At 37.4% G+C, this 13,570-nt stretch overlaps 1 protein-coding gene across 6 annotated transcripts in view; it reads right to left on the reverse strand.

Annotated features, from left to right (window-relative positions):
- The window catches only part of MIS18BP1 (MIS18 binding protein 1), a 61,837-nt gene that overhangs the window by 21,478 nt on the left and 26,789 nt on the right, over nt 1–13,570 (reverse strand). For 5 of the 6 annotated variants that reach the window (XR_011501581.1, XR_011501580.1, XM_044765569.2 and 2 more), the window contains exons 7-11: nt 13,186–13,273; nt 12,071–12,228; nt 9,295–9,446; nt 8,747–8,843; nt 5,864–6,731 (exon numbers count right to left, since the gene is read on the reverse strand). Coding sequence is in view for 4 of the 6 variants with exons in the window: in XM_044765569.2 (XP_044621504.2) it covers nt 5,864–6,731; nt 8,747–8,843; nt 9,295–9,446; nt 12,071–12,228; nt 13,186–13,273 (1,363 nt within the window). In the remaining 2 variants the exon portion in view is untranslated. The remainder of the gene's footprint in view (nt 1–5,863; nt 6,732–8,746; nt 8,844–9,294; nt 9,447–12,070; nt 12,229–13,185; nt 13,274–13,570) is intronic. The other variant, XM_070504303.1, reaches the window with a different exon arrangement.

Here is a 13,570-nt window from a genome sequence, read left to right on the forward strand (position 1 = left end):
TGAGGACAGGAACAAGACAAGGGTGCCCACTTTCACCAATCCTATTCAACATAGTACTGGAGGTGTTGGCCAGAGCAATTCGGCAGGAAAAAGAAATAAAAGGAATCCAAATAGGTAACAAAGAAGTAAAACCTTCACTGTTTGCAGACGACATGATCTTATATATAGAAAACCCCAAAGAATCCAGAGAAAAGCTATTAGAAATAATCAACAACTACAGCAAAGTAGCAGGGTATAAAATTAACGTACATAAATCAGTAGCATTTCTATACACTAACAATGAACTAACAGAAAAAGAACTCAAGAACTCAATCCCATTCACAATCGCAACGAAAAGAATAAAATACCTTGGGATAAACTTAACCAAGGAAGTGAAGGATCTATACAATGAAAACTACAAGACTTTCTTGAAAGAAATTGAGGATGACATAAAGAGATGGAAAGACATTCCATGCACATGGATTGGAAGAATAAACATAGTTAAAATGTCCATACTACCTAAAGCAATCTACAGATTCAATGCTATCCCAATCAGAATCCCAAGAACATTCTTCACAGAAATTGAACAAAGAATCCTAAAATTCATATGGGGCAACAAAAGACCGCGAATTGCTAAAGCAATCCTGAGCAAGAAAAACAAAGCCGGCGGAATCACAATCCCCGATTTCAAAACATACTACAAAGCTACAGTGATCAAAACAGCATGGTACTGGTACAAAAACAGGTCCACAGATCAATGGAACAGAATTGAAAGCCCAGAAATAAAACCACACATCTATGAACAGCTAATCTTCGACAAAGGAGCAGAGGGTCTACAATGGAGAAAAGAAAGTCTCTTCAACAAATGGTGCTGGGAAAACTGGACAGCCACATGCAAAAGATTGAAAATTGACCATTCTTTTTCACCATTCACCAAAATAAACTCAAAATGGATCAAAGACCTAAAGATTAGGCCTGAAACAATAAGTCTTCTAGAAGAGAATATAGGCAGTACACTCTTTGACATCAGTTTCAAAAGAATCTTTTCGGACACTGTAACTCCTCAGTTGAGGGAAACAATAGAAAGAATAAACAAATGGGACTTCATCAGACTAAAGAGCTTCTTCAAGGCAAGGGAAAACAGGATTGAAACAAAAAACTGCTCACTAATTGGGAAAAAATATTTACAAGCCACTTATCCGACAAAGGGTTAATCTCCATAATATACAAAGAACTCACACTGCTTAACAACAAAAAAACAAACAACCCGATCAAAAAATCGGCAGAGGACATGAACAGACATTTCTCAAAAGAAGATATGAATATGGCCAATAGACACATGAAAAGATGTTCATCATCGCTAATCATCAGGGAAATGCAAATCAAAACTACACTAAGATATCACCTTACACCCGTTAGATTGGCAAAAACATCCAAAACCAAGTTGGAGAGGTTGTGGAGAAAAAGGAACCCTCATACACTGTTGGTGGGAATGCAAACTGGTACAGCCACTATGGAAAACAGTATGGAGATTTCTCAAAAAGTTAAAAATAGAAATACCCTATGACCCAGCCATCCCATTACTGGGTATCTATCCTAAGACCCTGGAATCAGAAATCTCAAGAGTCCGTGGCACCCCTATGTTCATCGCAGCATTATTTACAATAGCCAAGACGTGGAACCAACCTACATGCCCGGAAACTGATGATTGGATAAAGAAGATGTGGTATATATACACAATGGAATACTACTCAGCCATAAAAAAAGACAAAATTGGCCCATTCACAGCAACGTGGATGGACCTCGAGGGTATTATGTTAAGCGAAATAAGCCAGTCAGAGAAAGACGAACTCTATATGACTCCACTCATAGGTGGAAGTTAGTATATTGATAAGGAGATCTCATCGGTGGTTACCAGGGAAAAGGGGGGGTTGGGGGGAGGGCACAAAGGGGGAAGTGGTGTACCCACAACATGACTAACAAAAATGTACAACTGAAATCTCACAAGGTTGTAATCTATCATAACATTAATAAAAAAAAAAAAAGGAAAAAAAAAATTTCCACTTGATCCTTCTTTCTATCGTCTATTTCTTGCTGAGATTTTCTAAATTTGTTCATTTCAAGAATGTTTGACCTTAAAGTTCCTGGAACATTTTTATATACCTGTTTCAGAATCTTGTCAGATAATTACAACATCTGTGTCATCTCAGCAGTGGCATCTGTTGGTTGTCTTTTTCCTTGAGAGTTGAAATTTCCCTAGTTCTTTCTATGTTGAGTAATTCTGGATTATTTCCTAGGCATTATGAAACGTTTTAAGACTCTGGGTCTTATTTATTTCATATGGAGAAGGTTAGTATTTTTGTTTCAGCAGGCAAACAATCTGATTGTAACCTGAGCTATAAATCCCAATCAGTCTTCTGTGGTTGCAGTTTCAATGTCAGTTCCATTTTTAAAACACTGCAGTGCTATTAGGATATCCCACCTGTGGGATACGGGGTGGCTGGCCTCGAAACTGGGTGCTGGTCTACCTCTTAGTTCAGTTCTCAAAGTTTTAGGTATGCTGTTTGGGATCAGATCCATACACTTGCAACTCGGGTGAGCCTAAAAGCCCCAAAACAATTTTACAGGGCTGCTTTCCCTAGCTCCTCCCTCTCTGCAATTTTTGGTTCCCGAGGGTTCCAGTTTTTGGTTGTCTGGCTGACAGCTGGGGCTTTAGTTACCCAGCTCTGCTGCATACTTCATACAAGTGCATCTTTCTCCAGTACCAAGCAAAGGACAGAAAGAGAAAAATACAACACAGTTTGCCCCACCCTCTTGAGGCCTCTCCTCCTCTGACTGGAGAGGAAGGTTCCCCACTTTCAGAGCTGTCGGTACCTGGGGGGCCCAGCTGCTGCTGTGATTGCCACCTGTGCGGACTGCACGGGGCCTGGGATATAAGAGAAGGCAGAAAAGAAAAAGAGAACTCGGGCATTTCCTCTACCATTTCTAAGTGTTACTAGTCCTTTTTCCTTGCTCCTCAAGCCAGAACTGGAGGGCTTCTCTTTGAATTCTCCTTGTCATGCCTCCACGTCCACTTGCAGGTTTTAGGTGGCCGTGAGCCTAGCTTGGGGAATACCAGGAGAAAAACTGGAAGTTCACTGCCAGTTTGGTGGTACTTAAAATTCGAGTCTTCTCCAATTGTTCTGCTACTATATACCTTCCTGAGTCAACAAAAGGTGCTTCGTGCATTCTGTCTAGGTTCTACAGCTGCACAGTAGAAGAAACAGAGTGGCGTGTGCTTACTCCACCTTACTGGGAACTGGAATCTCTCCAGTTGAAGCATTTAAAAACCTCCTTAGATGGTACGAACACAGTATAGGAAGAGAACCTTTACCATAAGGAAATGATGGCGGATATAGCTGGAAAGGATAATTGAGGTCAAAATATCACATGCTCTCAATGCAAGACAGAATCTTTACATAATTTAAAGATGAGTAAGAATGCAATGATGGTCTTTTTTTTGAGGAAGATTAGCCCTGAGCTAACATCTGTGCCTGCCCATCTTCCTCTACTTTATATGTGGGACACCTGCCACAGCATGGCTGCAACTGGTGTGTAGGTCCACACCCGGGTTTGGAACCGGCAAACCCGGGGCTGTCAAAGTGGAATGTGCAAACTTAACTGCTACGCCACCGGGCTGGCCCCCAATGACGGTTCTGATCTGTCAGAACCACAACTATACATTAAGACTAATCTGGAGATGTATAAAACAGATTACACAGATGAAAAGAACAAAGTACAAATACAAGGCTACTTCCATAGTTCACGTAAGAGGCATTAAAGACCTGAAAAAGAGTAGTGTCAAGAAGAAGGCTGCTGACAGAATGACTCTGTAGAAGAATCTATAGCTCCTTGGGAACTAATTAGATTAAACAGCCAAAAAACCCCAATACACTAGCCCCCCTTTATCTGTGGTTTTGCTTTCCATGGTGTCAGTTACTTGCGGTCAACCATGGTCCAAAAATCACACTACGTCACAACACCTACATCATTCACCTCACTTCATCTCATCACGTAGGCATTGTAACACTTCACATCATCACAAGGGTGAGTACAGTACAATAAGGCATTTTGAGAGAGAGACTACATTCACATAACTTTTATTACAGTACATTATTATAATTGTTCTAGTTTACTATTTATTATTATTATATAATTGTTCTATTTACTATTAATCTCTTATTGGGCCTAATTTATAAGTTAAACTTTATCACGTATTTTATTTTTTTGCATGTATAGGAAAAAATATAGTAGATATAGAGTTTGGTACTATCCGCAGTTTCTGGCGTCCACTGGGGGTCTTGGAATATACCTCCACGGATACTACCATAATGATCTACTGTAATGATAAAGGGAACTACTGAAATGAGAAGAGTTTAAACCTAGTTGACTGAAAGAATAACATTTTCAGAAACAGGAAAGTCAGGCAAAGAAGACAGGCAGGGAAAAATAAGTTTGGTTTTTGACATATATTAACTTAGAGTTATAAGTGAGATTTATGTAGAGATGTCCAGCAGGAAAAGGAAAATACAAACCTAAATACAAGAATTCAGGATCAGAGATACAGATCTGGGAGTCCCTGTTCAAAGAGGAAAGTTAGAACATTGGGAGGAAGAGATCACTGAAGAGTACACTATAGCAAGAAAGCAGCCCAAACCAAGAACTCTGGAGAACAGGAAGGAAGACTACCTTCCCTGCTTGGAAATAAGACAGAAAAGGAACATGCAGGAAACTGAAAAAGGAAGAGTACAGTGGCATGGAGATGCCTTAGGAAGACTGTCTCAAGAAGGTAGATCTGAAAATGAATTCCAAATGTTGTAAGGCTGGGGGATCACAAGGGAGTGGAACACTGGGCGTGGTCTGTTTCCATGCCATCCTTCTCTCCCTTATCCATCACATCTTCCTTTCTCTCTACTAGATCATTTCCACCAGCATTCCACCATGCTTTGGCATGAGTCATCTTATAAACAAATAAGCAAGCAACCAAACACACACCTTCCCATATTGTCACTCTCTTCTGTTACCTATGCATCTTTCTGTTCCGCATGATTGCCAAATTTCTGGTGTTGTCCACCTGGAATGCCTTTACTCTCCCATTCTCTCCTCACCGCTCAACTATGACCTGGTTTCCAATACTGCCACACTACGGAAACTGCCTGTCAAGTCTATGAAGTCAGATCCAATTGTTATCATACCTGATGTATCAGCAGCACTGACTCTGAAACCCTGGACAAATCACCTAATTTTTGAGACCATTTTCTTCTCTATAAATAAGGAGGAAAATACTAGATTAAATAATCCACAAGTTTGAATTCAGCTTTAAGGTTTTATAATAGTAAATTTAATTATAAAATATTTCCTAAAATGTGAAGCTAAGTGAAAGAGCAGCATTTATCTGTGTTGAAATATTTTTTCCCAGGTTTATTGAGGCACAATTGACAAGATTATATATATTTAAAGTGTACATGTGATCATTTGATACACATATACATTATGAAATGATTACCACAGTCAATGTAATTAACATATCCAGCCCCTCACATAGTTACCTTTTTTCAGGGAGAATGGCTGTCTTGAAATATTAAATGGGAATGAAAAGAAAAGAAGGTCACTTTTACTTTCCTCATATGCAGGCTGTTGAAATGGCCACAAAGTACCTAGTTAGAAGTTATCTGTATTTGCCCTCCATTCTCTGCATAAATTGTAATTTTTCTCCTTGTGTTTTGGATCCCCTCTTCCGTATTAATGATTAGAAGTCATTACATCAGCCCCTTATTGGAGTTTTTATATCTTCAACTGTTTTGTGGCCACTCCAGATATTACAGAGTCAAATCTAACTACTTACCAATGAAGCTTCTGTAATTCCTTCTCATTCCATTCTCCATCTTGAGTTAAACCAGGTAAACATTCTAAGGAATGCCTGTTGGTCTTATCAGATCCCATCGCCTCAATAATTGGAAACTCCTTCCTAATATGGGATTTCTGAAGATTTTCTTTAGCAGAACATCTAGCTTTCTTTTGCTTGATATGAAATTCATTTTCACTTTCTTCAATTTCAGATTCAGAAATCACTGGCATTTTCCTTGTGGTGTTTCTTGTGCTTTTTCTCAGGTGAACTACTGTTTCTCTGGTATTTCTTGCTCTGGTTTTCTTAACAGCTCCAGCTTTCCTTCTAATTTCCTTTTCTGTTTCACTCTCTTCACTAGACAAATCGGATGAAGACCAACGGTTGCAAAATGACATAGTTACTTGATTTTCTATTTCATTCAATTTTGATAACTTTGTATTTTTCTTAACATCAGAGGCGACCATCTGCTCCTTTTTAGGACGAGTTATTTTTATTTTCTGGTTGCCTGTGAGTAAATCACATTCACTGCGATCATCGTTGTTTTCACCTTTATGACCCACACTACACTCAAATGCATTTTCTAATGTCTTTGTGGGCTTACTGATAGAACTTGTAGTTTCATTTAAGTCTGATTCACTTTCTTTTTGATGCTTTGGCACTGCAAAATCGGTTAGTGCCTTAATAGTTCCACAGGAGAGATTATACTCCATGCATTTTCGTTCTATCATTTTTTTAGAGTTAAGTGGTGTGACTAAAATATAAGCTTCCTTGTGATTAACAGCCATATATTTTCTTTCTTTGTCTGAGGAAAACTGTTTCCTTGATGTTAGAATATCAATGGATACATTCAATTCTTCAGTTCTCTCTTTAATTTCATAAGACAAAAACCAAAGATCAAAATCTCAAGTTAGCTATAAACAAAGTCTAGAAAAAATATTTTCACAAATAAAATATACTGTTTTGTTCCCCCACAAACTCCATTGTACACACTACTGTCAGATAAATCTTCCTAAAGCACCAGTCCATTCAGATCACTGCCCTCCAACTGTAAACATACACTATTTCTTATACCCGCCTATCCATGACTTCTCAGTCTACTTAGTGTCCATATGAGCTCCCCTGCCGGGCCTTCACTAGAGTTCTCTCACTGCACTCAAATCTGAACCCCCTTCTATGCCTATTGGACCACTGTTTCTCAAGTTTTCTTGAGTCTCAACTTTCATTAATGTCTTTCATCCTACTTGGAAAGTTTCCTTCACTCATCTACAAACCAAATCATCACCTGCTTCTGTTTTATTCCCTAACGCGCCTAGTCCACAAACAGTCCTCATTCCTTCAACTGAATGAAAGCTCTCCATTAAATTTTCAGGATACTTTTAAATAATGTCATGTTTGACAATGTGCCCTGCATTATAATACTCACTTATCTTTCGACTAGACTGAAAAACCCTTAATGGTAAGAACTTTGTCCTCATTTTTGGACTTTTTTTGCTTGAGTTAGTACAGAGTCTTTCACATATACCATAGATGCTAAATAAATATTTGTTAAATCAATTCTTCAGAGGCAAAATGTTTAGGAGACATAAGAAAACCACTACAGTTGCTAAACCCTTACTAGGTAAGCAATATATGGAATAGAAGCTGTCCTAGTTAAAGAGGGAGTTAGGAGAACATGGAACTCCATCTGCATGGCCCCATTCTCATCCCCAATGGTAGCCATAGAGACATACTTTTGCTGAATCCCCAAAACTCTATGAAGCATGGTGGGATAACAACTAATATAGAACTCGAGAATATTATACTATCACTAGTTACAGAAAGCAAATTAAGATGAGAGAAATTCTCTAATTTGAAACTTAAGACTACAGAAGCCAAACTAATTTCCAACTTCAAATCATCCAATTGCAATTATAAATATATATAAACCATAAATCATCACACCAATCATCACAGTGAAATACTGCAACAATGCACACATATTATGTGCCATTTTACAAGATGGAAGACTGATGGGTAGCACTGATGCTGGGGAGAAGAGCAGCCCCCAAATCATGATGCATGGAGAAGTGGTACTAACCAAAATAATCAAGAAAGTTTCTGGAAGACTCCTCAATGGAATCACAGATCTTGATATTATGAGGAGAGTGCTTTCTTCTAATTCCTCATAAAAATCTGATTCAAATGTTCAATTGGGAATTGAAAATTTTGAACTTTCTAATTTTGAACAAAACATTTTTATTCATTTTATTAAATAATTTGAATAAAGATTCATCCTATTATTGTTACTTTAACCTAAGCTGTATGAAGTTAGTAGTCTAAGTAGTACTGCTTTCCATCCTACTTCTTTAAACACTTATAAATGTTCTTCACTTTCATTACTTTTTATTTATAAGAAGAAATAAAATAGAAAAATATGCTATTAAGATGATGGGTTTAACCAAGTGTGAAATTTTAAATTTGCTAATATGTAGAGAAAAGGTTTTTTAAATTCTGATATGTAGGATTTCAACGAAATCACCCTGAAAATCTACACTTTCACAAAACTAAAGCACGGTATTAATTTGATAAAAGGATTCACAGTCTTTAAACATTCCTATAAGCATATTAAAATGATGTATACTTTCGTGATTTACACAAAGTTATTTAGTACCTAGATTAAAGGAGGCAAACCCATAAGTAAATCTGGTAAAGTAATGGATTATTTCATTAGGCAAATCATCTTATGTAAAAAAAAACACAACAAAGCCAAGTATTTATAACCAATTGAAATAGATGGTTTACCATTTTAGATTTGGAAATTTATGACATCACTTTTATTATACTAAAAATATTTCAAATAGTAGCTTTCTACTTACTACAAATCCAATAAGGATATATTACCTTGATTCTGACTTCTAGTTATTCTTTCATTTGTTTTTCTTTCACAATTTTTGAGTTTCTTTGTAGACTTTTTATGTTCCTTTTCTCCAATTAATTCCTTCAAAACAAAGAGAGAACTTTTATTTTAACAATTATTAAACATGGCCTCAAGCATTTTCAGTGAGTTTCAAGCATACACATTTCTAGGCACTTATGGCTCTACACACTTCATTAGAGGAGGCGCTCAGAGACTCACCAGTCAAGCTTGAACTCTGGAAGCACCATGTGGGTATCCACTATCTTACATATGTCCTTTACTGATTTAATACTTGTGACGTTTCAGGTGCTTTTATGTATATACTTCCTTTAATTTAAACTTTACTCTAAGAGCTAAGACTTGCTATTGTTGCCTGCACTTTTCCAGTGAGACAGTGGGAAAATAAATATCAAGTGCCAAAACTAATGAAAAGCTGATACTCAAACAGAACTCACGATTTCTGATCTGGTCCTGAACCTTTCAGAGCATCGCGCCAGCCCTCTACATGTCAGCAGTGCACAGGAAAGCTTACCTCGGTCAGGAAGCCACGTCCTCCTCCATTCTGAATAGTAGTACTTATTTGGTCATCTGGGAGCCTTAGTGGTGGTTGATTTTGGTGATTAGTATGGCAAACATTTAATTCTGTAGCTCCTGGCAACCTACCGTGCTTACTATTCTTCAGTTCTGTGAATACAAAGATGAGAATTCATTAAATGACCATTTAAAGATAAGCTGCCTTTCCACATTAAAGAATTCATTTTTAAAAGATCTGCCTAATACAATGTCACAAATACTCATTATAAGTTGATTATGATATAAATCACTCTGCATAGGGCCATGTTTTGTTCAAATCACTTTTATTCTCTTCAAAAAAAACCAAAGAAAACTAGACAGCCATATTATTCATTACCATCTGTTTTGGATCTCCTTTGTCATATCTAAAGGCAAAATACTAAGGTTAACCCATTTTGTAAACACAAATTCCTGTCCATCTTAACTGCATATCAACTAAACAGGAAGCTAATAACTCTATTTCCCTTATATTTCTTCGATTTCTACAGAATTCTTATCTTTCAATTAGTTTATGTACTCCAACGTATAACTAAATCTACACCAACTAAAATTTTGAGCAAAACCAAATTAAATAGTATACAATATAGGCTCAACAAAAGATTACTGAGCTGAAATCCTACATAAGTTAAAAAGGACTCATAAAACTGTAAAAACATTTTGTCATTCTTCTAGAATAGAGGCTGTACTTGAAGGTACACAATGAATGGTCCTTGCTCTTGAGATTACCACAGTATAGTGAAAGAGGCTGATTTATAATAGATCATTTATAATATACTCTGGTGCGTGATAACAGAGATAAAGTGCTTTTATAGCAATACTGTGATACACTGATTATAGCACTAAATATGCAAAACCACATTTTAGGTAAACCATTAAAACACACACAATCACTTTATCTGAAATTATCATTGGTTGACACCTTTGCATAACCTTAGTTGTTTAATATTAGACACGGTTTTGTTCTATTTTAGTGGTTTTCTCATGGAAAGTGTAATGATAACAATAACAAAAACAACAGCACCAACCACCACCACTCAAAATAACACGTGACATGAAGACACTCAGTGTCTAAACAGTTTCGTAAAACAAAGATCTAATGAATCACTAGAAAATGATACATCCAAAACAGACTATCTGACTCTAAACTGAGCTTCCCAAGGGGAGGCATCTTGTCTTACTCACTCTAAGTTCCTAACAGCTAACACAGATCAAAGCTCATGGAAGGTGCTTTAAAAATGTCTGTTGAGGGGCCGGCCCAGTGGTGCAGCAGTTAAGTTTGCATGCTCTGCTTCGGTGGCCCGGGTTCACTGGTTCAGATCCCGGGTGTGGACATGGCACTGCTTGGCAAGCCATGCTGTGGTAGGTGTCACACATATAAAGTAGAGGAAGATGGGCATGGATGTTAGCTCAGGGCCAGGCTTCCTCAGCAAAAAGAGGAGGATTGGCAGCAGATGTTAGCTCAGGGTTAATCTTCCTCAAAAATAAATAAATTAATTAATAAATAAATAAAAAGGAAAAGAAAAATTTATTGAATGATTTTCCTGTGGAAATAGCCAGCATGTAAAATAGCTGAACTTTACTGAACTTTAGTCTTTTACATTTGTATTCTCAGTTTACCAATAATATTCACAATTTAGCTCAAATTCCTGAAAAACGCTGCTTTAAATGAAAAGGAATGATAGGGTAGAGAGATGATACGATCTAAGGCTAAAGGAGATTAATAAATGATTGAAAGTGAGATATTCTTTTAGAGATTTTTAAATTTAGGAGTAAAAAAAGAATATAGCAGGTGGTGTAGCCCCAGGACTCCAGAATACTGAAGACAGTTTAGCAATGACAATAAGCAATGTGCCAAATTCATAGGAATAGAATGATTTTTGATGAAATGAGGGAGGGTTGAGAAGGAACTGAAGCAACAGTAGGGAGTGCATTTTTGCTAGCTCTGGGCAGGCAGTCATTCACATGTTTAATTTATTCCTGTCTCTCTACTAGAAAGGACAGCAAAGTTTCAAAGGGAGGGGCAGGGGAGTGAGGTGTGGCGGGTGAGAGAGTGACATACATGCACATTTATATCCAGTATGGTGCCACGTTTTTGGCAGAAGCAGCCGTGAACTCTTGAAGTTCTGTAAGGCTCTTCGTTATAAGGTCAAGGTAGAACTGGCAGAAATTTATACAACAGATTCTAGTAACTTTGGCTCGTCTATATTATCTAGATAGGGCTGTAAGTTAATGTTCCTACCTTTTTTTTGGCATGGGATGAGGTGGGTGGGACATGAGGCAGATTATAGCTTTGGCAGAGTTGAAGAGAACAGTTCCGCCAGCTACCTTCATGGCAAATGGTCATTCAAAAACACATGCCATTTTCTCCATGAAAGCAAACTGGCCTTGTCTATTAACAAGAATGAAATTAGTACAAAAATACAGGCATCTTTAATATAGGTTTGAGGTAGGCTGGCAGCCTAAACACCTTGGGTCCAGGACACAATCCTCTTTCACTGGTATGTTCATCGGTGTTCTTGGTGTTCTGATTAATTAAAAGGTAATATTTAATGAAGTAAGCTGAATGCTGACTATGAGCAGTCTGCATTGCAATTTCTCCTCCCTAACTAGTGAAAAAGCAGGAATTTCAGGGCAGTGTAAGAAGCCAACGCTGCTTACACTGTAGACAACCGCACACCACGGAGCTCACGTAAGCTTTACCATCATCCTAACAGAGAAGAAAAGAGCAAACATACCCCACTGATGACAGTCGAGGTCGTAAGTGGTGCTGGTTCTTTGGAGAACATCTTTTTGGCTTTCTCCTGCATCATTTTTCACTGATTTTTGTGTGTTAGGGACAAATCTTTTCATTTTCTGTTTTTGTCTGGTCTTTCCCTCTTTCTTTTCACAAGCCCTAAAAGCAAGGATAGTATTTTTTCTCTAATACTGGTTTTCAAAAAAACAAAGCAAAAACTGAGACCCACAAATAAACCAACTCCCTCAGATAAATCATTCCCCCAGCAAAGATTACTTTAATCTTATATTATTTAAGCCATCATGACTTCCACCCCTTCCCCTGTAGAGAACTCAGGTGCAACACCTTAAGGCAAAAGACTCCAAGAGAACCTCTGAAGCGCTCCCTACTCTCATCCTTCCTTCATAAGCTGATGCTATAAGAAAATAACAGGACAAATCCTGCCAGTCACCTACTTTTGTAAATACATTTACTGAAACACAGCCACATTCATTCGTTTAAGTACTAGCAACAGTGGCTTTTCCCCTACAAAGGCAGAGTTGAGTAGGTGCAATAGAGGTGGCATGGCCATAAATATACTATCTGGCCATTTACAAAAAAAATGCTAGTCCTTGTGATAAGTTATTACAGTGTACTGTTATTAATTTATATCACTGTATTGCCTGTGAGTTCCTTAAGGGCAAGAATTCATCAAATTCTTTGTTCTCCCGGTGCCGACAGCGTCTGCTAAGCAGCTGACGCTCAATAACTACTAAGGATATGAATGAAAGAAAAAGGACCAAGAACTTCAGACTCGTGTTTCAGAGCAACAAGCCTCTTAAAGGGTAGGTGACTGACGATGACTCCTCGAAATACATCAAAGGTTTTATTTTCCTTTTAGATTTATTCCACATGACAGAAATTCTAGTAGTGTTATTGCCTCCTGAAAGCCTGAGATCAAAGAGAGCTTCAAAACTGGCATTTCTAAAAAAAGAAATTAAACTCAGCTTACACTGGGTACATGAGCACATACATTTGTAAAACCTCAACAAATTTTATACCTAAAATGGGTGCATTTCATCAAATGTTAATTATACCTCAATGAAGTTGTTTTTTAAAAGTTAAAAGGTACTTTACCTTAATTGTTCTAGAAAATTACCAATGTACTCTTTCCATTTTTCTGGAAATCCAAACATAAACTTCCTTATGAGATAATTTGGATATCCTAATATGATGATAAACAAAAAAAAAATCTAAAAGCTTAGAATTTTAAAGAGAGGTCATTAATTCATTAAATCATTCAAAAAATACATAATTATTGCTTACAATGTTGCAGCCACTGTTACAGATACCGAGGATTCAGCAGTTAACCAAACAAACAAAAACCCTGCCTTCATGGACCTCGCCTTCTGGTGTGAAACAGAAAGCAAACCAGCAAGTCAACCATCTTGTTTATTAGACGGTTATCGATGCTACGGAGAAAAATTATGCAGTTAAAGGGGGTGGGGTACAGTGTGTTCAT

The sequence above is a fragment of the Equus asinus genome, chromosome 2, assembly GCF_041296235.1.
Source record: "Equus asinus isolate D_3611 breed Donkey chromosome 2, EquAss-T2T_v2, whole genome shotgun sequence".
Classification (NCBI taxonomy): Eukaryota; Metazoa; Chordata; class Mammalia; order Perissodactyla; family Equidae; genus Equus; species Equus asinus.